The 26496-nt window shown below is 40.4% G+C and overlaps 1 protein-coding gene across 3 annotated transcripts in view; it reads right to left on the reverse strand.

The window, feature by feature from the left end:
- The window catches only part of LEF1 (lymphoid enhancer binding factor 1), a 91484-nt gene that overhangs the window by 13951 nt on the left and 51037 nt on the right, over window positions 1–26496 (reverse strand). For 2 of the 3 annotated variants that reach the window (XM_067568190.1, XM_067568191.1), the window contains exons 5-12: window positions 24691–24823; window positions 19761–19851; window positions 17260–17343; window positions 15350–15472; window positions 14518–14680; window positions 7290–7397; window positions 1168–1216; window positions 403–443 (exon numbers count right to left, since the gene is read on the reverse strand). In XM_067568190.1, coding sequence (XP_067424291.1) covers window positions 409–443; window positions 1168–1216; window positions 7290–7397; window positions 14518–14680; window positions 15350–15472; window positions 17260–17343; window positions 19761–19851; window positions 24691–24823 — 786 coding nt within the window. In that variant the 3' untranslated portion in view covers window positions 403–408. The remainder of the gene's footprint in view (window positions 1–402; window positions 444–1167; window positions 1217–7289; window positions 7398–14517; window positions 14681–15349; window positions 15473–17259; window positions 17344–19760; window positions 19852–24690; window positions 24824–26496) is intronic. The other variant, XM_067568192.1, reaches the window with a different exon arrangement.

Genomic DNA, 26496 nt, shown 5'->3' on the forward strand with positions numbered 1-26496 from the left:
GCACCCAGCCAATCAGCCTCTTGAAGTCAACAAAAAGTTAAGAGCAGTGCTACAAAGTACAACTCTAACTTGCCCCTTTATGTATTTTGTGTGGTGGTGTGCTGACTGAAAGGGTTTGCATTGCTTAATAAAGCCATCCTTGTGCTTCACAGGCAGACTTACAGCTAGTCAGTGAGGTATGGTCTGTATAAAAAATGTAAATAAGAAAAGGGAGGTGGGAAATTCCTAATACATAGCCGGTATAAAAACCATCAATGATCAAAACAAGGTTTCTTTGGGAGATGGTATTTCAGTAATTGGTGCTAAAATTTATATTTAATGATAGAATTAAATTAAGTAGTTTTACAAGAAAGTCTTTTTTACATCTAAATTTTAGCAGTAAAGCTTTAGAGATGTTCTTACCATGCTTCAGATGTAGGCAGCTGTCATTCTGGGCCCTGTACCTGTAGAAGATTGTTGTCCTTTAACAAATTTCCATTGAAGAGTTTTTGCACATTCCAAATAAGGTTTATGCTGCAATATTACATAGATTTATTTTTTGTTTTTTTATGGTTCTTATACCAGCCATTTTGGGGGTCTTTTTATATATATTTTTAATATATCTTTTTTAAGTAAAAGGAAGAGAGGAGACCTCACTGATGCTTTGAGCCAACCTATAAGGCAGCTGTTAGTGTACAAAAACTAAAATGTCAAACACATTGGAAATACTATAGTGGCTACAAAAGTTACATGAAAGGACTATTAAGCGTCCAATAATCACGTCTGACACACTTTCTTCAGCCTAAGTATGATAGAGAAATGGGCATGAGGGAAACAAACAAAATGAAACAAGACAAAAGTGACAATGGATAAGTTCATCTGAAGTGAAAATACTCAGTTTCTATCCAAGAGTGAAAATGCATATTTGATGCATTTTTACTCCCTCATATTCAAAATAAAGTATTTTAAATATAAAAAAAATTTGAATCCAAAACAAGTGTGAAAGTGTGCTGAAATGGAATTTTGTGTGTGTGTGTGTGTGTGTGTGTGTGTGTGTGTGTGTGTGTGTGTGTGTGTGTGTGTGTGTGTGTGTGTGTGTGTGTGTGTGTGTGTGTGTGTGTGTGTGTGTGTTTAAAAGATACATGTGATGTGTGGAAAGCAAAAAACAAAGAAAGCCACTCAACATACCTGATGTTGACTCCTGTAGTTTTTCCCTCTTCCTCTTTTTTTTCTTCCCCTGGAAAATACATTGATTTTACCACACCATTCTGTGTGTGTGTGTGTGTATAATTTTTTTCCCTCCACCCAATAACCAAAAAATGAATTCCATTCATAATATCTCAAATCTGAGGATATTGTAGAAAAAGTGGCACTGAAGCAATAGAATTTTCAATGTAGTTAAAATCCAATCTCACATCTGTTCCAACTGCAGCCATTTTTTCACTTTTCATCCTTAGAGAAATACATGTGAAAGGACTTCAGTATATGTATCACTTTCTTAAATGTGACAAGTCTTCTAGACACCTAGCATTTCCCAGCATTATTTAACCACAGGTAGACCAACAACAGACATTTTCTTCTTGATTTAGAAATTAAAGCACAAGGGCAGTGCATAATTTATAGTCCTTATAAGATGCCTTCATATATAATCTTAAAGTTTAATAGGAAATACTCTTATGTGACATCAACAGAAGAGTTTTCCAGGTGCAGAAATAGTTGGTAACTATAAATCACCCAGTGAGAGTTTGTTCCAGTTAGTTAATTGTAAAATCAAGGCCCTGTCTGTCCTGAGGCTGAAAAATTTGCCGTAGAAGTGCTTTAGAGCGGAGTTGTGTTTCGGAAACTAAATTGTCATTAAAAAATTTTCTAGTCCTTGTGCTTGCAAAGACAATCTTTTAAAAATATGAACCAAGTATAAAATCCATGCAATATAGTGTCTGGTTTTACAAAGAGCATGAAACAATAGCTCAGAGCTGTGAACTGCCCCATTCATCTAGATATGGTATTAACTGAAGAACATTACCTCTGAAACATAATGGCATGAATTTATAAGCACGATAAGAGATTAAGTTATTTTTCCAACAGTATGACATTCTGCCTGGAACAGCTTTTGTTACCCAAGTGCTTTTAAGGTTTGTGCTCTCAGTACTGAGAGAAGATTTCATTTGGAATTCTTCATGATTGGGCCAGTCAAATTGTGGTTGTCAATACTGCTGTTCACTCACTAATGCCATTTCAATTGGCTACAGTATTCTTGCTTACTTACTGTCATACTCTGGGATGTATAGTGTTCCATCTCATAGTCAGCTGCATTTCAGTGATGGACAAAATACTTTATTATATAGATTGCTTTGTCATCCTTCTGAATTAAAAATGCTATACTTAAATACAAAGTAGTAATTTAGTTTTCAATTTAATGTAAAGCAATCTAAAGTAAAATAGTTATCTTCTAAATGAGGTATTATGCTATGAAAAGTTGTACTACTTTTTACAAGGGCTAATTTGCTTTTTTTACTTGATGACTTGATAAGCAGTAGCATAACAAATCAAAAAGAGTTTGATGTTAGATTACTTGCCCAGGATCACAACAACTTTTTAGCCACTGAATGCAACAGAATGGATAAAGATAGGCTATGAAAGGCTTTAGATGTGACCAGAACTCCAACCTTCCTTTGACACTACTTGATCACATATGACCACATGGTAGTCATGCCAATCCAGTGGAAGAATTTGTCCGGAGTTAACCATTTCCCCTCTTCATATATGAAAGAGGGCAGGGCCCCCACCTGTGATCTTTTACAAGCTTCAATTTTTGGTTAGGCCCACAATTTTAGCCCATTCTAAGGCCAACTGAAGCTAACTGCCATTTCTACATTCTTCAGTGAATTTTCTTTCCTGCCATACACTGCTATCAAAACTCAGGTCTTCCTCACTGCCCTTAGGAGGTTTAGAAGAGTAAGTCTGTGATCACCTGAGGACCAAGCTGGTTTTTGTTACGAGACTGTTACCAAACATTAAGCCAGTTTCCACGCAGCACTCTGCCAATCCTGGCCTGCATCACTCCTGATGTTAAAGTCCTTGCTTGTTCTCAGCAGAGTGGCAGTAGCGCCAGATAATTTGATATGAATAAACTTCCAAAGGCTAGACCAAGACCAAACACTTCACGCGTGAGCTGAAACCAAACTTCAAGGGCTCCAGAAGTGCATCATCACACTGTGCCATCTAGACCTCTCGAGAGAATGCCTCTTTACAGAACAGCTGTCATGATGCAACATGCAGTTTGAGAACATCAGGAGTGCAAGGCCTTATTTGCTTCACACTGTCATTGAGATGAAGTTATGAATATACTGGAGCATTAAGACAGTCTTCATTTATGTGAAATTAGATCAGGAAATTCGGGAAAAGCCAGTCGTCAGCATTCCCAAACAAGGTATTAACTTCTGGCAGCTCTTGAGCCAGCTCAGACATTATTTTCTTGGGTCTCCCATAATGGTGTTATCAAATGAGAGAAGTAATTTTGCAGCAATTTTACTGAAGAGGAGCCTAATACAGTCAGTCTTTTCAAGAATACCACAAGAAAAAAAATTGTGCCAAGGATCTTGTCACCAATGCACTTGGGAAATGTTCCTTCTCATGAAATTTGAGAGCCTTTAAACCAAAAACACAAGAATCACTCTGAGAAAAAATGTATTTGTGTGAAACTCTGCCACCAGTACACCAATAGCTCCAAAATATAGTGACATTCAAGGGTACTTATACCTCATGTACTAGATGTATGTTGACCAGGATAAAGTTCAGTTCCAACATAACCAAGCAAAGGAACAGTTTTAAATAAAGTTAATCACTGTTTGTTTGAAGCAATTTATTTTAATTGATAAACTGCTCTCTACTGGGCTGCTTTGCTTATCACCTCTGCAACACAGAACTGAATTCTTACAAGAGGAAAAAAAAAGGTACTGCAACCTTGTGTCTAAGAGCATACTGCATCTTATGCTGTGTACATGTCAATTATTTTAGTAGACGATTGACACTAAAGTGGATACAAGTCAACAGGTGGACCAACAATACTAAACTTGTGGTATCTAATGCCCTCCAAATGTCCATTATTGAATTTTAAACAAACTAATCAAGGAGTAAAAATGCTCAGGCCACCTGTTCTGGGTATAATGGGCAGTAAACAGAGAACAGTCTCAAAAGGATCTCAAATCCATCAGATTATCAAGTGCTACAGAACCACCTGGGAAGTTGCTCCATCTGACTATCTGCATATTCAACCAAGTGCATATGTACACTGGTGCAAGACAGTCATTAAAAGTAGTAAGATGTTAGCCCGCCATTCTACCATTTTATAAAGTTACTGCAATTAATTTTTAAAGCTTAATTAAAATTATGTAAATAAAAGCCAACTTTATTTTTTACATAAAGGAGTGCCTGAATTAAGGCATCTAAACAAATGGCCTAATTGTCAAGTATGACAGTGTAAAACTATAGCCATCCTTGTGCTTTGAAAAAGAGGATTTTGTACTAGTAACACTGCTAGCTCCCTATTTGCATCTGGGTGTACTTCAAGGAGTTTATTAATCTTTAAAATAGCATTTTGTCTAGGTCCTGGAAACAGACTATATACTATCATAACAGTTGGTCAGCTAATGTCTGGGAACTAGGAGCTGAAAAATTTTAGGGGCAGGTCCCTGACTGGCATTCATTTCCCTCATTTGATCCAACACAGCAAGGCTCTGCGGCCTTCCATCATACTGTCTGAAGTCCATTCCTTGGGGTTTTGCCTGTGAGGGGGGGCACATTTGTTTTGGTTTTGGGGGGTAAGTCTGTATCTAGTTGACATTAACCAGCTAATTTTAAAAAAGAAATACATATGCATGCACCCAGATAACTGTGACAGGGCACTAAACAAAATAGTTTGACATCATAAAACAGAAGTGCCCTTATTTGCAGTATCAAAAATACCCAGGAGTCTCGACATGGCACTTTTGCCTCTTTGTCAGAATGTAATGGCTAACAGCATGCCCTGATTTGGGCTTGAAAATAATGCTGACAGTCACTAATCTGAGATGCTGCACTGGAGATAGACAATAGGGAAGTTGGGTTTGATATCTCCCCTATCTCTCATAGTTACCCAGGTAGAAAGAACAAGTGTATTAGGTTAACTAATTTATTGCCAGCATTTCCTCAGAGAGATGCTGGTTCTCCTGTCCAAGGCACTGTTACAAATATTACCTAGCTCTCTGGTTCATCTGTGGACTACTGCTGGGCTGGTCGTGTAACAGAACAGGGAGCCTGATGCAGCTGCAACTTCCAATGTACTGTAAAATGAGAGCTCTGTAGGGAGGTACACAAATACTGTGGTGGTGAGTGGCACAGAAGAGCCTATTAAAAGGTGGAACAGGTTAATCTCCCACTGTAGACCAAGTTTACAAAAAGTAATGTGTGCTAACATAGCTGGGAGTGGGAGTCAGGTAAGAACAAGCCATTTATTTTGATAAAGGTAATAGTCAAGTGGTTTCTGGGCTAACACGCTCACTGCTAAGAATTTCCCCAAGAGTTTAATAATAAAAAAATACCCAAATGAAAACTGTAGCTGCCATAGGCTATCATAGGTACTCAAATGTATTCCATCGACTCAACTTCTGGAATGTTTTGTTTCAATTTTGCTATTTTCTGATGTTTTTCACCTGTGTTGCTGTGTTTTTGAGTTTGAAATGTTTAGACACACAAATCAAAAGAAAACATTTTTTCTTTTGAATTTCTTTGGTTTTTTTCTTGAATGAAACTTTGGATCAAATTCAAACTGAATTCACAAATAGTTTTGGAGCACTGGGAAAAAACCCACAACAACTTTATCTAGCTCTTTGTGGCCTCCAGTATTGTGCAATGCTCTGATACTATCTTCCGCATATTTATTTCCCCAACACCCTGGGAAGATTGTGTAACAAAATGCACTTCTCTAAGTGACCATGGTCATAGGTTACAGAACAGGAAATTAAACCCTGGTTTCCTAAGTCAGAGCGCTGGGATGCCACCTCCTCTACTGAATCACACGCTTCATGTTTTATCACAGACCACCCAGCCAACTACCATTTTGCAAGCATGAGACATTTTGATCTGTTATACAAGCACAGACATGAAATTAAAGTTTTGAGCCTTCTCTTCAGAAATCAATGGGCAATAGATCAGTTTTAGATAAACCTTCATGAGATCTAACAATAGATTCAAAAGGCTACACTTTCGGAGCAGCAGACTGAGATTGAACTGTTTGGCTCCTACAAGGCTAAATTCTCTCCATAGCTTTGAATATTCAACTGTTCGAAGAATGCAGCCTTGGCAAGGGCCTGATCTTAGCAAATTGTACTTTAGTTAATAAATACACGATACATTTTACAATTACATATACATTGAAGGAACATCAATTGAAGATCTTGCATCCTATCAAATACTGTATTAGATACTAAGTCTTTGCCTCTACTTTAGCTCTTACTAAGCATGGCCTCATATGCTGAAAACCTTAGTGACATCTTGATTTGGTAGTTTTTGTTTGGTATTTAAAAATAATTTAGGATTTTTGGAGAAATGTGAAATTAAGATCTTATTTGAGAACCACTGATTTTTATGTTTTCCTATAAAAGTGGCCATTCTGGGCAAGTTCTCTTGAAAACAAGGTTGTTGGATAGCAACCAGCCAAGAACAAAATGGAAGAAAACAGCACATGAAATTTGAAAAGAGAAAGTTACTTTCACAGAGCTGTACACAGTAGTATAAGCAACCATATAGGACATACAATAATCTTGGGGGAGGGAGGGGAAATCAATGCAAACAATTCTATATGTTGAACTTTGTTTCCTCTTTCACAAAAATATGAGCCATCACACTCATGCATTTCAAGCCAGAATGCATCAGTCAGAAAGTATTAAGGTCACAAAGTTTTCCAAACTTGGATGTTTGAAGTGTAAAAGCTTTGGTCTTCATGTCTATATGTATTGCCATTTTAGGCTAGGATTTTCCGAGACATCTAAGGGATTTTGGTGGCCAAACTCCCTTTGGTGCCTTTGACAATCCCAGCCTTACTTGTTTTATTTTTAAACATTACTCCACCCACTAAATTCTACACTAATTTGTAATTATGACACAAGATGCACTAATGCAACAAGCAAGCGGCTTTCCTTAAAGGAAAGTAAATACAAAGCTAAATTTTTTTTATGTTCTTTGACCATCCCACCTTCCAGAGCCTTTCACAGTTTAAAAAAAATCTACTTAGGAAATGCTTGTTGAAAATATCCATCATGTGAATGGCTTACATAGTTATCTCTTGCAGACCAGCCTGGGTAAAGCTGCATGTGTAGCTGCCTTTCTTTCCGAGCTAGTTCATAATATTTAGCTTGTTCTTCGCGGGAGAGAGCATGCCACTGCAAATAAAACAAACAGTATTAAACTAGAAAATACATCATACCCAAGCAATGTGTCTCATGAACAAATGTTTCTGTGACCGCTTTTTGATCCTTTTCCACTGCAAGTGAAGAGGAAATTCACTACTGATCACAAGCTCATGCATTTCCTACCCAACCTCTTGAACATTTGTCAGCATTATAAATGCTCCTGCCTGGAGCTAGACAACATTTGTTTATAAAAATTACAGGACTCTCCATATCATCTGTTCATGGAGCCATGCTCTCTCACCATCACATGAGAAACCCACACTACTGGTAATAAAACAAATTTGCTTTTACACCATCTTCTCCATTTCACATATCTGACTGCAAACATCTACACTACAGCAGTGAAACTGTGCCACTATAGCAGCATAATGTAGATGCTTCCTACAATCGGCAGAAGGGGTTTTTCCCATCAATGTAGTTAATCTGCCTCTCGAAAGGCGGTAGCGAAGTCAATGGAAGAATTTTTCCATCTGCCTAGCTGCATCTACTCCAGGGGTTAAGTCAACTTAACCACAGCACCCAATACAAAATTTTTCACAGCCCCCAAGCTAGTTCTCTATTTTTTTTAAGTTAAGACTAGGCCCAAGGCTTGGTCTACACATAGACATTAAGTTGACATAACTATGTTGGTCAAAGGTGGGGGGGAAATCCACACTCCTGACACACAGCTTTGCCAACCTAACCCCCAGTGTAGGCACAGCTATGTCAATGGGAGAATGCTTTCATAACATAACTATCTTCATTCAAGGAGATGGTGTTCCTACACTAATGGGAAAAACCTTTCCATCAGCATAGGCTGTGTCCACCATACAGGGTAATGCCAACATAGCTATGTCAGTATACTCTCCACAGTGGAGAGAGAGCCTAAGACTCCAATGCAAGAGAGCCTGCTGTCTTGAGTTTAAAGAGAATTAACTTCCATATTCCTATAGGCTCGACTCTAATGTGAAGGCTGATAAATGAAGTTAGAGAAAGAATGATGGAAGCTATTTAGGGAAAGGACTGGACTGTTTTTTTGTTTGGTATTTGTACAGTGCCTAGCATAGTGGGATCCTGGTCCATGACTGAGCCTCCTAGGCACTATGGTAATATAGATCATTAACTTTTGCAAGTTGCCAACAGTAAGGCAGCCAGACAGCCCAAGCGCAGTCAATTCCACACTACAGGGGCATCTGCAGCTCTGCCTGTGACCTACTGTTATGACCTGTGCCCCTCTACCCACTCAGCCAGTCTTATCCTGACTCCTGGGTGCAAAGAAGTTTCTAAAAATCCTGGAACAAGGACATTTCCCTTTTCCATCTCTTCATTAGTGAATTTCCAAAGGCCAAAAAAGATGCTTTTGCTATTACCCACTTGTCAAATCTAATCTGCATTGTTCGAGGGGCACTGCCAGCTAGCAGGGGTCTGTGTCCGTGTCTTTTATACTTTCGAAGTGAAGAGTTTAGGGAACATTCTGAATGTGTGCAGAGTCAAGTTCACAGTTTCCCCACAATAGCCATTTCCCTTGTTTGTTTGGATTCTTCACAAGATGGAAGAGTTGTTTTGATTTTTAAAAATAATGATCTGACAAACTAGCAGGGAGACTCAGAAGCAGGAGAATCCACCTGAACATACTTTTAACAGTTGGCTATGATTTCAGGTCAAGAGTGTCCTTTTAATGACTTGCTTTTTGACCCTTAAGTCAAAGATGCTAAGTGAAAACATACCAAACCTTTATTGTGCAAGTTTCAATACGTTGTTAAAAACGTAGCACCATCTAGCCTAATTATGTCTACCAGGCTCAATGCATGGTATCTCAATGCTACGCAAAGAGCACGGACTATTCCAGACTAAATAATGTTTGTTTTTTTACATCTAAGCAGTCAATCTGGGAAACCCAGTAAGAGGAAATTAACAGCTAGAGAACAAATTCCACACACACAGTGCCATTCAGGCAGCAGGTAGACACCAAGACAGACAGCGTTCAAAAGGAAGAGAAGCTAGGCTAGAAAAGTCAGACTGCCAGTTTAGACATTTCTGCTCCAACACACATGAAGGGAAAATGCTTAGGAAAGTCTTTAAGATAAGAAAATAGACACATTTTTGGAAAGACTATGCTATTGATAGCAAAATGCAGCATTGAATATAGCTGCCTTATCATGAATGTGAAAAAACATCTGATAAGGGAAACTCATCTTTCCATTCAAAGCTTAGTAGGAAGCTTACATGTAACAAGAAGAGGTGCAAGTGCAGTGACATGGGGAATTCCATTTTATTTTCTTGGGTCACTGGTTCCTAAAGGTCATGTAACTCTTTCTGATGTGGCAGAGCAGCATGAGATTCATTTCTCATTGGTTTAATTGTTCATACTTGTGGACTGTGCAACAAAGTCTGGACTTTAGAATATTGCAGAAGATTTACTTGTACAAGTATAGATAAAGGAGATGTTCTCCCTACCACATCTCTTGGAGGTCAGCTACACATGTTAAAGGGTTCATTTAATACTACTACATAACAGATTTAAATTCAGGGTCTAAACTGAAAACTCAAAGCGTTCAGAATGCACATTGGAGTTGGCACAGAGACTTTAATTCACCTAGTCATGCGAAGCGTGAGGTGAGGGGACAGGTATAATGATGCTAGTGAGGTTAGAATGTTAGCCTAGAGATTTGCAGTCTTAAGGCTACATTTCCTGGCTTTTATGGGTATAAAATAATGCCCTAAATTACTCACATCTGTTTTTTGTTTTTTTAAATAAAGATAAGCATTAGGAGCCCTCGTGATCGATAGGTAAGTTCTAATTCTGATCTAGCGTAGACATGAAAGACCCATAAAGCTGCATTTGGTCAGATTCTGCAATTTTCATGGGTTTTTTAAATTAGATATCTCTGTCTTTTCACATTCGCGTGTGGTGGATGCAACAGTTAACAGTTTTCACTGAACCCAGAGTGCTGCCAACTTAAAACCTAGACTCCTGAGAGGCTCAGAGAATAGGATCTCTTCCCACTTACAGCTAGGGGTTTGTCAAAGGTCACAGATTCCACAACAGTATCACAGTGCCCAAAAGTGTACGGGGGGCGGGGTCAGAAGACTAGCTCTTTGAAGCAGAGACAATGTCCCTGTGTTTAAGTGACAAGATGCAACGAAAGGATGACAGAGTGGAGTGGAAAGGGATGAAGGAGAGACTGCAAATAAGGGCTTGTTTACACTTGAAACACTACAGCGGTATGGCTACAGCTGCACCACTCAAGCACTTCAGCGTAGATACTGCTTACGCCAAGAGGAGGGGTTTTCCCATCAGCACAGATAATCTACATCCCCAAGAAGTGCTAGCTAGGTTGACAGAAAAATTCTTCCATTGACCTAGCACTGTCTACAACGAGGGTTAGTTGGCTTACCTGTGTTATTCAGGGGTCTGGATTTTTCATACCCCTGAGCAATTAGCTGGGTTGACCTAACTTTAGTGTAGACCAGGTCTAAGGTCACAAACACTTAAAGGTACACACACAGCATAGATTGGTGTGTTGTTGAGAGAACTGCGGTATGGTGAGTTAGAAAGTAAATAAGAACCACAAAGTTGTCTTGGTTAACTCATCTCTTGTTGACACCACATTAAAAGTAGGCCTTGAGGTATATTAATGAGATGACAGGGTCAGACAGCATGGATTAAAAGACTCAGACTTGTGAGAAAAAAAAAATTGGAGCATTGAGGCTGGAATAATTAGTGGAGTGGAGGTCAGAGTCATTAGGCAGGGCCATGAAGGCAGTAACAAGAAAACTGAGTTTGTGATGGAGAAGGGAGAATCAATGAAGTGATTCAAAGAAGAGGGATTGGTGTGTGCCTGCCTGGCACAGAAGATACAAAATGAAACTAGCAAGTAGGTAAGTATTCAAAGGGAATAACATGAATGTCAGGGAGACTAGGGAGAAGGGAGGCTGCAATAGCCAAGACTGGAGATAGGGGCGTGGGGAAAGACATTGCTGTTTAAACAGATTTCTTTGTGTGGGGAACAAGTAGTCAGATTATAGCAGAGCAATAGTTAAGGTCGTGTCACTTTCTGTTTTAAGATGGATTCTACATGCTCTAAAACCCGTGTGCTGACTCAGATGGTCTTGCAATTTGCTGTGTCTCATGGGTGTGTTGGGTATGCTAGGGTTCCAAATTTGGGGTCACTGGAGCCAGGAGTTCCCAAGATTCATCCCCTCTAAAAAACCCCAACATTTTACAAAGTCATATCATTCTTTGATCAGCAGGAGGGCAGGGGGGAGGGTGTTGGAGCAGAGAAGTGTGTGCAGAGATTGGGTGGGGAGATTAAGAGACAGAGCCGTTTGGGGTTTTGGCAAAGGGAGAGGGGTAAATGAGGATCGGTGGCAGAAGAGGAGAGGGTGCAGGTATAGGCAAGATGAGATACAGCAGGGAGATATTGGGGACAGTATGCCTGTCAATCCCAGGTCTTCCTCTCTTGTTTGAGGTGGCCCCAGGCTCCTGCTCCTCTTGTCCTAGCTGAGCTGGGAAGTGGGGGCACATGCCTTCCAGGCACAGATCCATCAAGTGGGCAACAACTGAGGGCCAGAGGGGGAAACATGTCCCATAAGGGGGAGGGTGAAATGGGGGGAAATGATACCCTCTCTCCCTGCCCCCACACCCACATCTCAGCATCTGAAAAGGCTGAGTGTATGGCTATATTATGGAGATTATACCAGCGTAGCTGCACCACCATACCTATGCCAGCATAACCCCATAGTGTAGATGCAGTCTGCACCAATAGAAGGGCTCCCCCTCTCCTTCCCCACATGAGTGTAGAAACAGCACCTCCCCCAATGACATTCTTTCATCATCACAGCTGCACCTGACCTGGCGGTTGGTTAATTGGCTAGCAACGTCCATCGGGAATGGATTTTTTACCCTCTCCACTGAAGAAGCTGGGTTACATAACTTAAGTGTAGACCAAGCCTGAGTCCCTCCCCTTGCCCAAGCCAGGATACTAAGTGCCCAAGGGGGAGATGAGGACATTGAGCTATTGTTTCAAGCTGCATTCCTTTTCATGGTATGTTCTCATTCAGCTGAGAGCATCTCATTGAGATCAGTGGGCCACTTCAGACCTCCCTGAGCCTCCTATGATACAGACAGATGTGTGGAGCCCCTATCCCAGACCCAGGTTTGGAGTCATTGCATCTCCACTTTCCTGCGATTTCCTGCCTCCAGGTGGCACTGGCATTCCTTACAGCCCCACACCAGCTTCCCACCGCCTCAGGATCCCTCCAAGCTCACCAGGGACATGGAGTGGCAACAAGGAGGATAGAGCTGGTGCCTGGGTGGGCTCAAAGAAATGGGCACACTGGAAGGAACGTGGGAGGGAGCATGGGAGTTGTGCAGGGTGGGCAGGGGCAGCTGTATAATGAAGAATACCAATGAGGCTTCATTTGTCCTGAAAATGAATTCCACTCTCCCCCATTTCAAACATGTCCTCATTGACTCCCTGCTAATCCTTGCATCAGCTCTCAGCCTGTGGGTCCTATGCAGACACCTGCCTCTCCAGGGTGAGAGGGAGAGCTGGACTGAGCTGGACAGGCAGAGAGACAAGGAGATGATGCAGGGGCAATGAAGGAATTAACATGCAACCAGTTCATTCTGTGGACAGGTTAATCACTGCCAAGGAGCCAGGGGGCAGTGGTACATGGGCATGCTGAGAAATTGTTTAAAATAAACCAATGTAATTAAATGCCCCAAAACTTCATTAATGTAGAGTTAAGGTTACCCAGGGGTGCCTCATGCCTTTCCAGAACATAGAGAGGCTAATCTTAAACCTCTAAATACCAGGAAATGAGTTCAGGTTCATGCTACCCTCTCTTTGGGGCAGAGAGGGTTAGTGTATTTCTACAGGGCCTAGCACAATGGGGCCCCAACCTGGCTGGCTTCTAGATGCCACCACAATATAAATGTTAAGTGATTTTTATGTCAAGTACTGTGTATATTGAGGAATATTCCAGGGAAATGTCAGAAGTTACACAGGCTGACTGCAATTGCACAAATGGGAATTTGCAGAAGTTCTCACATTAGTATTGGATAAGGGAGGAAGAAAATGTTCAAGATACACACAAAATATAGCTTATTCAGTGTTTGTTAAAGCAGAAGTGGGAATTTTTGATCCTCTGACCACATTAAAAAAAAGAAAAGAATAATCATAATCAAATAAAGCATGCTTTGATGGAGCCAGGCAGCAAACTTTACTATATTCTTTACAAACAGAACCCTAAAATCATGTTGACACCAAACTCTGTTTTAAAAGCTAAGGGCTTTAGGTAGCTGGCAAGCACAACTCAAACTAAAGCAGTCTCATGTGAGAAAGAGAAACTGATCTTATTGGCAGTCTCAGAACTCGCCAACAGAAAGAGAAGAGAGACATTTTAATCACGTTACTTGGCATGTATTCTGATCCGGTGATTTCTAAAGTAAAAATGCAGTTTACCAAGGTAACACAGCTTCATTACATCTTCTTGGCTAGTTTACCCATGCTGGGCCCGGATAATTCTAAGGCCTGGTCTACAGTAGGAAGTTAGGTCAGTATAACTACATCTCTCAGGGATGTGAAAAATGAACATGAACAACGCAGTTAAACCAACTTAGCCTCTGGTGCAGACAGCACAAGGTCAACAGGAGAATTCGACCTAGCTACCGTCTCTCGAGGATTATCTACACTGATGGGAGAATCCCTCCTGAAAGCACAGATAGTGTCTACACTGAAGCTACAGCTGTGCTGCTGCTGCAATTTAAGCGTAGACAAGCCGTAGGGATGGATTGTGAACTTGCATTTTATTTTTATTTTATCAATTGAATCTAATGAAAGTCTCTTTCTACTTGCTCTTTACTCCTACGATGGTCTTAGTAAAATATTAAGACAGCCATTGGTAGCATATACATTAGACACAATCACAAGCTTTTGGCTCCAGTACTTGACATGAGAGGGGTAAGTGTGATGATATGGCTACCTCCCCTTGCATATTCGTGCTTCTACTAGTTATTTCAATATTGTATTGTAGTCAGCACATCAAGCCAGAAAGTTTGCCTTAAACCCCTCTACAAAAAGTTCTATACATAGTACATACATACCCTTCTCCCAAGAATCTGGTTGATAGCTGCGCTCTCTTTCAGAGTACACTCTGCTACAACATTCGCTCTCATTTCTTTCATGTATAACATGAAAGCATTGAGAGGTTTTTTAATGTGAGGTCTTTTCGGCTCTTGCTCTTTTCTCTGTTCATGCTGAGGCTTCCTAAAACGTGGTGGTGGGGGGGAAAGACAAACATCTATTTACCTTCAGCCTAAAACTAACAGAGGAATATTTCCAAGCTTAAATTTCTGATTACGTATGTGCTTGAGAGCTCGTGTTTGATCCACTACAGCAACTTTTGAACTTGCTCTGTTTTTGTGACTGATTTTAGTGCTCAAGGAGCAGAGTGCTGGATTGCCTGCCTTTGAATAAAATTGTACTTGATTTATCCATGAAACAAACACTCTGCCAACATGTTTCCACAGTGCTCTGGAAGGCCATCTCTAGGGGTGAAAGGGTGGCTCAGTCTCTCCTTGCCCATTTATTTCTTGAACCCTTTGTGTTCATCTGCTAAAAAGGATGCCAATCACTGTGGTGGTTTTTGCAATCAACACCTTTGCACTGGAAACTGATTGAGCATCAGTTCAGTTCAACTGACAATACAGCCTACCATCTTAGCTAACATTCAAGGGAGTGGCCTAGAAGTAAAGGCTTCATATCATTACTCCTCCCATGAGCCATCCGCTCCCCCATTTAGTTATGGTAAACTTTTACAGAATCATAATTCAGAGTGAACATGAAGGACACTAGTTTTTTTTACTTCTCAGCCCTCCTTTTAACTACTAAATCCCAAAGTGCAGATTAAGGGCTAGCACAGAAAGGCAGACTCACACATGCATTAAGTCGCTGTCAGTGTGTGGATGTTCTTGTTTGACTTGAGGTGTTACAATAGCTGGGTGAGGAATTCCAGTTGTGTGAGGGCCCGGTGGACCAGGAATCATATGATGTGAAAACCTAAAAGTGGGGGGGAAAAACAAGTCCAGAGAGTCTATAACAATAGCAAGAACATGCTGGATATCCAAAGTTTGTACATCAGCAGTAGAACACTAGAGAGTTTGCAATGAAGAACATGGAAAAATTAGTTAGCTAAGATTCATGCATTGTATCTAGCTTATTCAAAATAGGTCGACACCTTGGTTTGAAGAAATTATTTTATTACCTCTCAGATCAAGAGGATGGCAATGTGCAAAGGAAGTGTAACATATCTACGGTTGCACTGGATAGGAATAAAAGTACTCATTCCCTTAACCAAAAAGTGCATTTCCACAGCAGTATATAAATACTGAAAATATCCATCACCAGCCAACAAAGGAGGGAACTGCCATGCAGGGGGAAAAAAGAGGAAGATACGAGTCCTTTAAAAAAAATCCCATAGATATGCTAGTATTTAATTTAAAACCTTTTGCTTTTCAAAATATTTTAAAGTAAACATGTAAGTGTCCAAGATCATTTCACCTGTATCCCTACTTCCCCAACACTCTGGGCTAATCTTTTAACTTTGAATGAAAAACTGGTATTCTGGAAGGAAAAAACCTGCTTCTTCTGGAACAAAGATGATTTTTCCTTTCTTCGTGTCAAGATAGGGGAAGAAAAAAAAGTATCCTCATAATCAGGGCTGTGGTTCTCGGGGTGCTGAGCATTCTGGCCCCAATCAAGCAGTGCACTTAAACACGTGAAACAGCCCCTGTGCTTTCAAAGCAAGCACATGCTTAAGTAGCTTGCTGGATTGGGGCCCCTGGGTGGACAGTACTTGCACAATCAAGCTCAAAAAGAGATCAGTTTGCATTTGTTATTGTTAAAGCTTATGCTACAGTGATTTGCATAAGAGAACCTAGTAACACAACAGAATGAGATTGGGGAAGGGTGATGTTTGTTGTTGGCAGAGTAGCTATTTTCCTCTTTGATCCCCTGACTGAAACATGCCTATAGTTCGTGTGAAGAGGAGTAGAGGAACAGTGATTAACCACAAAAGCCAATATAAAAATTTGTGCAGAGACCACCACTTATCAGGTGGACAATCCAAATCCCAGTATAAGCTCTACATCTTCTTAAAAGCCAAACAATACAGAGATGGGACATTGCAACCTTGTGTGTACACCAAGCACAGGATGTGTAAGCCATCTTTCCAGAGTGCAAAAGCATTATATATAGCACATTCTGAGTGTGGCACAGCCAAGTCTCAGTTAGCATTGCTTGCTTGCACTAATATGTAAACATAATGCCTGATTCACACACCAGTACAGACATACCATGTGTATTTACAGCTTTTTGGCATCCTTTTCCTTCAAATACCTTTGGGCTAAGAAATTCCAACTTCAGAGTAGTTTTGCCTATTTCCACATGGCACAGTACCCAATTTAAACTATGTAAGAGTATAATTACAGAATTCAAACTAGAATGAGATGTTTTACTTGGTTTCATACTGAAAGAATAAAATCTGGGGTATTTCCTAATATGTTGTCAAACAGTGATGCCCATTTTATATGAAATGGTTTGATTATTGGTTAATACAATTCATAACTGTTTCTAATGTCAATAGTTCACTGACTGCCAGGGAAAAGCAGAATGAGACTAATATGGGATCCAGACAAACTGTACATACACAAACATGTTAAAATTATACATAAATTTTTAGCTGACTGAAAAGCAAGCAAAGGCAGACCAAGATGCAAGCAGAAGAGCAACTTGCCCTCTAATGCCAGCAGTTACTCCCCAGTCAGTCATTCATCTCCTACACCTACCTGGACATGGAAGGGTCGACTGAGAGTGAGGATGGGTAGGGCTGCCTGAATCCACTGGAGATGGGATATACAGGCTGACCTTGCCTGAGGTCACAGAAGAAAGGAACCCATCAATCATATGATATTGTATTAAAAGATATCCTAGAATCACAAGCACTTGATGGGAACTCAGCGTGGTAGCATAAACAGTTATGTGCCATGTATTCTGTAGCTCATGAGTGTCTACACACTTGCACTGAATACAATTTTTCTCTTCCCCCACTGAAAAGATATTTGTAATCTAAGTTTTCATTTTAAAAAAAAATCACCCAGTTTTAAGTCATTGGGCCAGATTTCAATACCCTTAACTTGTGGAACAGTGTGTCATAAGTAGTCCCATTGTGTTCAGTGTACAAGTACCAGAATCTGACCCACTATTAGTGTATTAACAGTCTGGCTCCCACAGAACTATTTGGAGGGTTTTCTTCTGAAAAATCTTTGAGACTCCAGAACGGTCTTCATTTTGCATCTCGCAGAGCATGTCACAAGGTGTCGGCACATTTAAGGAGCTAAAGAGAGGTTATATTTTATTTAGAAAGTATAAAAAAAGAAAGTATGTTTTAGTCACTTGTGTTTAAAACTGTTATTTTGCAAACAAGTGACTAAAAGCAGCTCATTTGAAACTCCATCCCATTCTTTAGAATTTCATAAAGGTATCTTCTCTATATAGGGAATTCTATCACCAATTGATTGCTTCCAACACTTTGAACTTTTTCTGCTTAGTTTACATTGTCTTTATTTCCATTTGGCATTGATGCAACTCTTGAACTGGATTAATGCGCTTAAGTAACAAAGTTCAGACAGAATAATTGATCCAGCTTTGAAAGACTAAGATCAATCAATTCTATTCAAACACTTACTGATAGACAGATTTAGTGACTTCAAGTTGCCATTTCCAAAGCTGCTGGCATTTATAATGCTCCGGATGACAGTTTTCACACTTCAAGTGAATATGTGTTGGATGGGGTGGGACAGGGGAAGGGAATAAGAAGAGTGCTCAAAAGCAAGAAAAAAGTGGTAGAAATCTCAGCAATGCTGCAGCACAGACTTGAACTGGGAAGAGGCAGAGCATAACGGATTGTGGAATCTGGTCAAAGTATGAGTGAGCACTGCTGAATACAATTAGCTGATCTCTCCTTTTCTTCCTTCTCCTTCCAGTTTCCTTCCTCCTTTCCCCACCCTCCCAATCTTTGCATCAAAAAGTTATTCAGAAGAAATGCTGGCATTTGATCAAAGCCAGAAATCATCTTGTAATGGTGGAGGTGACATCTCAGTCTAGACACCAGTGAGTGTTAAACTGGAAGTCAGGTGCTCTGCCTTTGCTATTAACTTCTTGTGTGGCATTCAGCAAGAGATGTTTGGCTTGACTCTACAAGGCGCAGAGCACCCAGAGCTCACATACTCAAACTTTAAAACCATCACGATCATCTAGTCTGACCTCCTGCACATTGCAGGCCACAGAACCTCACCCACCCACTCCTGCAGTAGGCCCATAAGCGCTGGCTTGAGTTACTGAAATCCTCAAATCTTGATTTCAAGACCAAGTTACAGAGAATCCACTCTACTCTAGTTCAAAACTAGCAAGTGACCTGCATCTCATGCTGCAGAGAGAGGTGAAAGACTCTCTGGATCTCTCCCTCCAGGTCAAATTGGCAAATTCCTTCCCAACTCCAAATATGGTGGTCAGTTAGACCTTGAGCATGTGGGGAGATACATCCCTGGGAAAGAATTTTCTGTATTAACTCTGAGCCCTCCCCATCTAGTGTCTCTATTTCTGGCCATTGGAGATATTTGCCACTATAATCAGTCATCATACCATCACCTCCATAAAAAAAACTTATCAATCTCAGTCTTAAAACAAGTTAGGTTATTGATAGCATTATTGATTATCCTGTAATGGGAGACACTTAATGTAAGTATTAGCTCCTAAAGGAATCCTGCTCTGATCAAGGGAGTAGGATCCTTATAGAGTTAGTGTTAAACATTAAACAAAGTATTTCAATTCTCCAGTAACTGAGTCCTGTTCTCAGATCTTACAGCTTCTGTGGGCAGTATAATATAAAGTTTGTTCTATATTTTGGTGCAGTTTCCAGTAAAAAAAAAAAAATCCATATTTGAAAGTTTGTTACAAGTAATTGCAATTTTGTTTATTAAAAAAAATTGGTCTTTAGTTTCTTGAGACCTGTTTTTCTGCAATCCTACAAATGCCAAGAGCCAGAAGTCTGAGCCATAAGAACTACACACACTTCAAAGTGAAATCTATGTATTTCAATTTCTGTACATGTTAAAAAACTGATCCAATTAATTTCAAAGATCAACATTTTTTCATCTTTGAAACTGAAATAAAAGTCATTTCTCACTGCAATGATGTTTTTCTTAATTAGTAAATTCTGCAATTCATTTAATAATCATAGAGAGGATGTGCGTGAATATATGTCTAAGCAGCAGCAAGAGGATCTTACCAGCCAAGAGGTGGCGTTATCTGTCCTACACCACCAGGAGACAAGGGATAGAACGTAGGGATATCAGAAGCTGTAGGATGTCTGGACATGCCTGTCAGAGAGTATGGAGAATAAGTTTGGTATTTGAGTGAAAATGCTGTGATTAATGCTAGAATATAAAACTAACATGGTTAACACTGCAGTCAAAACTGTTGCTCTAGATGAAAGAATCTAGCTTCATTTTTAGTTAACATTAGAAAAAAACACCATTAATTCCGGCCTTTAGAATAATAAGTAGCTTGTATCCTCTACTTGGTTCAGGTTATAAAGGGAGGGAAAAAATGACCATCAATGCAGTCACCATGAAATCTAAAAAACGTATGTAGAGGCTTTGGCAGTACTTCATCTCTGAAGTGTTGCACTGAAATGACTGACAGAGTCCTGAGCAAGTGTTCTACAGAGCTGAATGAAACGAGAAAAATAAAGCATTTTCAAACAGGCTAACAGATTAGGTAAATTGCTACTTGTACATTTTCACTAGTTCCCTTATGAATTTACAGATTTTTGGAAACTCGCTACCACAGAGGATCAGTGGTTAATTAAGAATCATTTTCAAGCCTGTAATGGTCACACTTGATATGATTCATTTGGCTTCTGATTGTCACTCCAGCACCAACTAAGCTCTTCATCAAGTTGACTCTTGAGGGCTCCAAGGTCAATCTGTTTTGCACTGGCAGTGTTTCATGGAAAAAAATAGGAGTCCCATGAGAAGTGGTCCATTGGTTCACATTCCCCAGAATATAAAGTCCTACAACTGTAAAAATCACCTCAAGATTAAAACTAATCCTAGTCCCAACTGGATCTGTGGTTTTCATGTATTACCTAAAACTCAAACTCCAAGGAGATACAGAATTATGGTTAGAGGCCACAGAGACATTGGTTTATTGAAAATGTGCTTCAGGAGGAGGGGTTTAGAATAGCAAGAATTGCAAATTTAACTTCACATGTTAAATCAGCTACTTTTAAATTGATATTAAATATTTATATAGTGACACTCCAAAGGTGAAAGAAGAAAAATGCGATCTTTGAGACTCAATGTTGATATTTTAAAAATCTGCACTTAAGATCCCTCTACACTTCAATAGGATTTAAAAGGATATTTTAGAAATCTTAATGTCACCTTAATGATGTTGCTGCTACTCAGTCAGTTTTGACACTGCAGTAGGAGCTGAAATTAATGATTTAAGACCAGAAACTGCAAACTAATCTATGGTCAGTTCATGTTTACAGGACTGGGGGGAGGGGGGAGAAAGTGATGGCTGACAGAAGAGAACATTAATTTGGCTTATTCCAGAGCACTCCATCTCCCTTTTACAGATTCTATAACAAGAATTGCCATACCAAGTGAAAACAAGCCCAGTGTATCGCCTCTGGCAATGGCCAATCCCCAATGCTTCCAAGGAATAAGAGACTACCATATTGTGCACAAACCATTGTTCAGTTTTACATAAGAGCTGGGGCTCTTCCTTCCCCAAGCCCTGCAATGTGCAATTGGATTGTCTTTATTGAGCTAGCATACATGAGTTATTGCTGGTCCAAGCTATTCATCCCTTTACAGGCTACAGTACAGTATGAAACATATTGATCACTTGCTTTATGGTAGTGAAATGCATGGGCTGACAACATACTGTTTGAAAGTAGTACTTTCTGTTATTTGTGTGACATTTATTGACATTTTGAGTGACCCCTTGTTGTCGTATGAGGAGACAGGGCAAAAAAAGGAAGGACTGTCTCCTTGGACAATGGCTTTGCTATGTGTTTATTCAAATGCACCCAAAGTAAGAGTCTAATAACTATTTACTAACCCATAATTTCCAGATGAGTCACCTTGAAGCAAGGCTGCACATGCGTAATAATGGAGAAGAAACACTGCATGATAGCCATTTCTCCAGGAACAAATGGCAACCAGTGAAATCTCTGCCTTTGGTTATAATTAGTTGGATATGGCAAAACCGGTTCAAAGCCAGCATAACTCTTGCCAGTTCTGTATTCCCAATGTGTACCACATGTTCCCAGACCTCAGCCCCATGTTAGTACAGGGCACCTTAAAAGAAGAGTGCAGCAAATGCTAACGGTTTGCTGAGCAACTCACCACCATTGCCAGAGAGACAGTAAATCCCACACAGCCAGGTGCCAAGGTCTAGCAGAGCCCTGAGTAGAGGACACCTAGGACCTGGAGCAATTCATCTTATCTAGTCCTCAGATCAAAGAGTAACCAGGAGGTAGGATACAAATACTAATGGATGCATATGGCAGCAAACTTCCTTAGTTTACCGGGAACATCTGGTCATTTTACATTTTATTAGGTTCTGGTGCATGGATAGTATTTAAATTGGGAGACCTAGTTTGACTAAAAACCTTGGAGTATTTGGTCACCTCACAGGCCTTCAGCCTTCTCATTCATTCCCACCTCCAACAGCTTTTCGTCTGCTCATCAGAGACATGAGCTGCAGTAAGAGCTCCGTAACAGCCCCCAGTTCAGTGAGAATAGGATCTATGCCCTATGTTAAGGGCACGAGAGACCTGGCAAATAGGGAGAAAAGAAGGACAACAAAAGAAGGAACCAAAATAAATAAGGGAAGACTTTGAGCTAGGGCCTATGGAGTCAGGAAAAAAAAACTGAACAGAAGGGTAAATGAAAAGCAAATCCTGGTTGAAATCTCAATATCAATGCCCATGCTGTTTCAGTGCTGTGTGCCCGATGAGCCATCCCAGGCTGGCAACTGAGTTAAAGGATAAAACTTCAGTGTCATATGAAGGCGCGTTATAGCAACGGGATTGACTAATTTGGTTAAAGGCCCCTGAGGAATTAATCTATAGCTCTCTGGGCATGAACGCAGAGGATAAAGACACACACGGACAGCAGAGTCAGTACTATTGTCCATGTTATGGGAGCTGGAGCACTGCCCTGGTCTATACTTGCTCACCCCAATGCTTAGGTTCTGAACATCTCACAGGCCAGACTTTTGGGAGTTAAACAGAAATCACACAGGAGCATGACTGGTTCTTGGATATAGTCCATGTTGTTGGCATAGGAAGGATACAATGAGCACACAACAAGGGATACATGGGACGAGTTTAGAAAAACCTCCCTCAAACAGGCAATACTGCCAAGTACTCAACCATTTGTCTAGAAATTGGCTTGCAGCAGGACCCCAATCCAGAAAAACCAGAGCTCCATAGACCTTCACATCCATATTCTACCTGTGCAGCTTGGCAGTCCTTCTAGAGTATACAAGAATACTGAAACTAAGGGATACAACTGCTACTGATTTCAGCCTATTGCATCTATGGATTACACACAAGTATATGTAAGACCTTCCTTCTCTCCCTACACAATCTGAGCCAACTGCCATCAGTCCCTCCACATGGCCAAATCTGCTGCCTTCATTTCCCCAGTAGACACCGTGACCATCACAAGCCCAAAGGAGCAGCTGCCAAGCAGGCCTTCTTTCTCTTCTCCGGGTGGCACTGGCTTCCCTAACACCATCGGGAAGCAGGAGACTTTTCTAGTGCTTCCTAGCTACAAGTTTTCATAAATCATAGCATCAATTGTATCTCCTGGCTCCTAAACTTTCTGTTCTTCCTTTCCTCATCCCCAAATACTATGCCCCTATCTTCTGCCCTGGACAAAAACTCCTCCATTCTCCATAGCCTCACCTTGTTTATCATTGTGCTGCTTATGTCTAGCTTCTACCCATCTCGCTTGCCCCTTCCTTATCCTCGCCACTCTCCTGCCCTCATCACACCACACTCCCCTCCTTCTCACCTTCCATCTTAGCATCTTAATGGGATCCCTGTCTTGCTCTCAAATCCACTAGTCTCCATCATGTTCTGTGCACCTTCACTTCTGATGACCTCTCTCAATCCAAGTTAGTGCATTCCCACACCAAGTTTTAGATTCAATTGAACCAAGAGACTAAATTAATCAAGACCATACATTTCTCATGGTTTTAAGGAAAAAACACCACTACACCTGGGCCCAGATTCACTCAAGGTTTGTGGCTCTCCTCAAGTCTTTCATTGAAGTCCCACAAATTGCATTCAGTGACGTGTGTTTGTTTATCTGTTGCAGGACAAAACTGCCCAGCAAACTGTAAATCTGTTACACTCAGGAGACAAACTTAGCAAACTATTGGGTTTTGAATGTTTTTTTGTACACAGAGAAATTGTTGACATCTAAAGATGCATACACCTAAAAATCAGTCTTTTTGCAAGATTACAAATCTCACACAATTAAAGCACATGCCTAAAATTCTGCTATACTTACTTTGCTTCAAATAGTGTGTTCTGAGAACTACCCTTATTTTACAGACCATTACTCAATTAATATAAGTGGCAGTAAGGAGAGAGAGGCAGCTGAGAACCTTCCTCTTCCATGACACTACTGTTTAGAATATGATGAAATATAGAAAGGAAATAAGGACATGAAATACAAGTTTGACAAAACAAGAAACTTAAGATTTTAAATATATAATCTACTCACCTTCCTGTGTCTCAAATCATTGAGATTTCATATTTTGTCTGTCTGCTGCAATACTTGGGCACAACAGGGGGCGCCAAGGACTGATTTTTTTTTTTAATCGTTTTAAAATATTTTGATGAACACAATAAGGCAAAGTGGTAAAACGATGCATTTTCCCTTCCAACTTCAAACAGCCAGTTAAGACAATGTTTATATTATGCAAGAACTGCTGTCCCATACTAACATGTTACATGTCAAGTTTCAGGGGAAGATCATTTGCTTAGTTTTGAGCACCTGGAAACCAGGATTTATAATGGATCCACTGATAAGCTGATGGTGTTGGTGGACGCCAGGTTACTAGAGCTCCAAAACCAGCATTCACAGTTGCCCCTTGTGCTTTCCTTTAGTTGTCAGACGTGGACTCACCTTGTTTTGAGTTGACCTCTGAAGGGATGTGTGAAGGGTGTGGCCCTGGAGAAAAGTGCTCGTCACTGTAAGTGATAAGTGGGGTGAGAGGGTGGACTGCATGTGAAGGCTGCACCACTGACACTTTATTTGACTGCAAGAGAGAGTAAAAAACAAGAAGCGTTAGTAATAATTCCCAATTCTCTAACGGTTCATTGGAGGGGAACGGGGGGGGACACTCCTGGTGTCTTGTTTTAAAACTTATTTTTATTTGTGTTACTAACTCTCTTTAACCTCCTTGCTCCTGAACATGGAATCCCACCTGCTGGTAGAGAGTGTTCCTGAGGGGCAGGGGGATGAGGCAGGACAGTCAGGCTTGGAGTGGTAGCCTGAAGACTGCTGGGCTAGATCAGATGGAGAAGGTGCCAAAGCAACAGCCAGAAAGTGGCTAGGGTTAGGTAGAGACACAGCTGCAGCTGCTCTTGGGAGGCCTGGTGGAGTGGGGTTATGGGAAGAAGCGAGAGGAGGAGCTGGCTAGTAGAAGGGGAAGCAGAGGCCAAGCAGTCCACAGAGCACCAGAACAGGAGCAACTACACAGCAGAAATGAAATTAACGTGAAAGCTCTTCAGTTTATTTCACCACCACCAAGTGCAGTTTGCATTTCTTTGGCCTTGAACAGCGAAGCCAGTCTGATCAGCGTCATTTTTGTTTGAAGTCACTGTCTGGTTCTTAAGCATTAATACCGTGTTCTACGGCTGAAAATTTTCAACACGGCTGGGGTATTGTTAATTCTCCTTCCTCCTGTCCCACCATGAGTGATGACATTTTAAATAAATATTTCAGTTCATAAATAACCAAACAGGCCCCCATGAGAGCATAATTGAGGGTATAAGGAGTTGACAGTGTCCTTTTAACAAACTAGGCTGCTTATGATCAAAACATACCAGCTCAGTTTCTGGAGAAGTGCAGCACCAGACCTGCTGCTTAGGAATCTCGGATATGTCAACCTCAGAACAGAAAAGTGCTAAAATGCCTGAGAAGATCAGTATTGTTGAAAAAGACAATATTGCTATAAATAAAATAGACACTTGTATTTGATACCAATTTCTACGAATTATGCACAGCCATTAAAAACAAAAACGTGTTTGACTGACCCATGCAGGAGTGCCCTAAAGCTAAAGAAATACCAGCACCAGTAATTCTTCTGACCACCCAATATTATCCCCAACTCCTTACAAAAAGGCACTAACTAGAAAACCACTGTTTTGGAGACATAACCAGGCCATTTGCATGTTACCTATCTTCCTATATTTTAATCATCATTCCTCTTTTCTCATAGCAGGACTATACTATAGTAATCCCAGCACGTAACAGATAGTATTACTTTTCATTTCTACCCCATCATTCTGTGTGCTGCCCCTCAGCAAAAATATTTATGCCACAAACAGAGGTTTTTCATTAAAAATGAAGAAAGTATTCAGACAAAAGTGCTCTTAAAGCTCTGCAAGGACACAGACTGTCAAACATTAGGAATTGAGACCATCGAAATGCATTTTATTTGAATCTCAATACTCAAATCCTGGCACAATATAGATTTTAGGACTATATTTAAAGTATAAATCAAGGATTTCTTTAGATTTCTAGAACTAGAAGCGTTATTAAATGGACCATTCCATTTTTTTTTTTTTTAAAAAGGCTGATAAAAGTGCATGAAGGACAGTGGCTGGGAACCAGTGCAGTATTTTCTGCTTTCGTTGTTTTCAGAGCACCACCTTAAGGAACTTGCATTAGCAGGCAGTATCTTCTTAATGTCTGACCCATCCCTCC

The sequence above is a fragment of the Emydura macquarii genome, unplaced genomic scaffold (genome assembly GCF_026122565.2).
Source record: "Emydura macquarii macquarii isolate MOO-44397 ecotype Brisbane River unplaced genomic scaffold, CSIRO-AGI_Emac_v2 contig_2863, whole genome shotgun sequence".
Taxonomy (NCBI): Eukaryota; Metazoa; Chordata; order Testudines; family Chelidae; genus Emydura; species Emydura macquarii.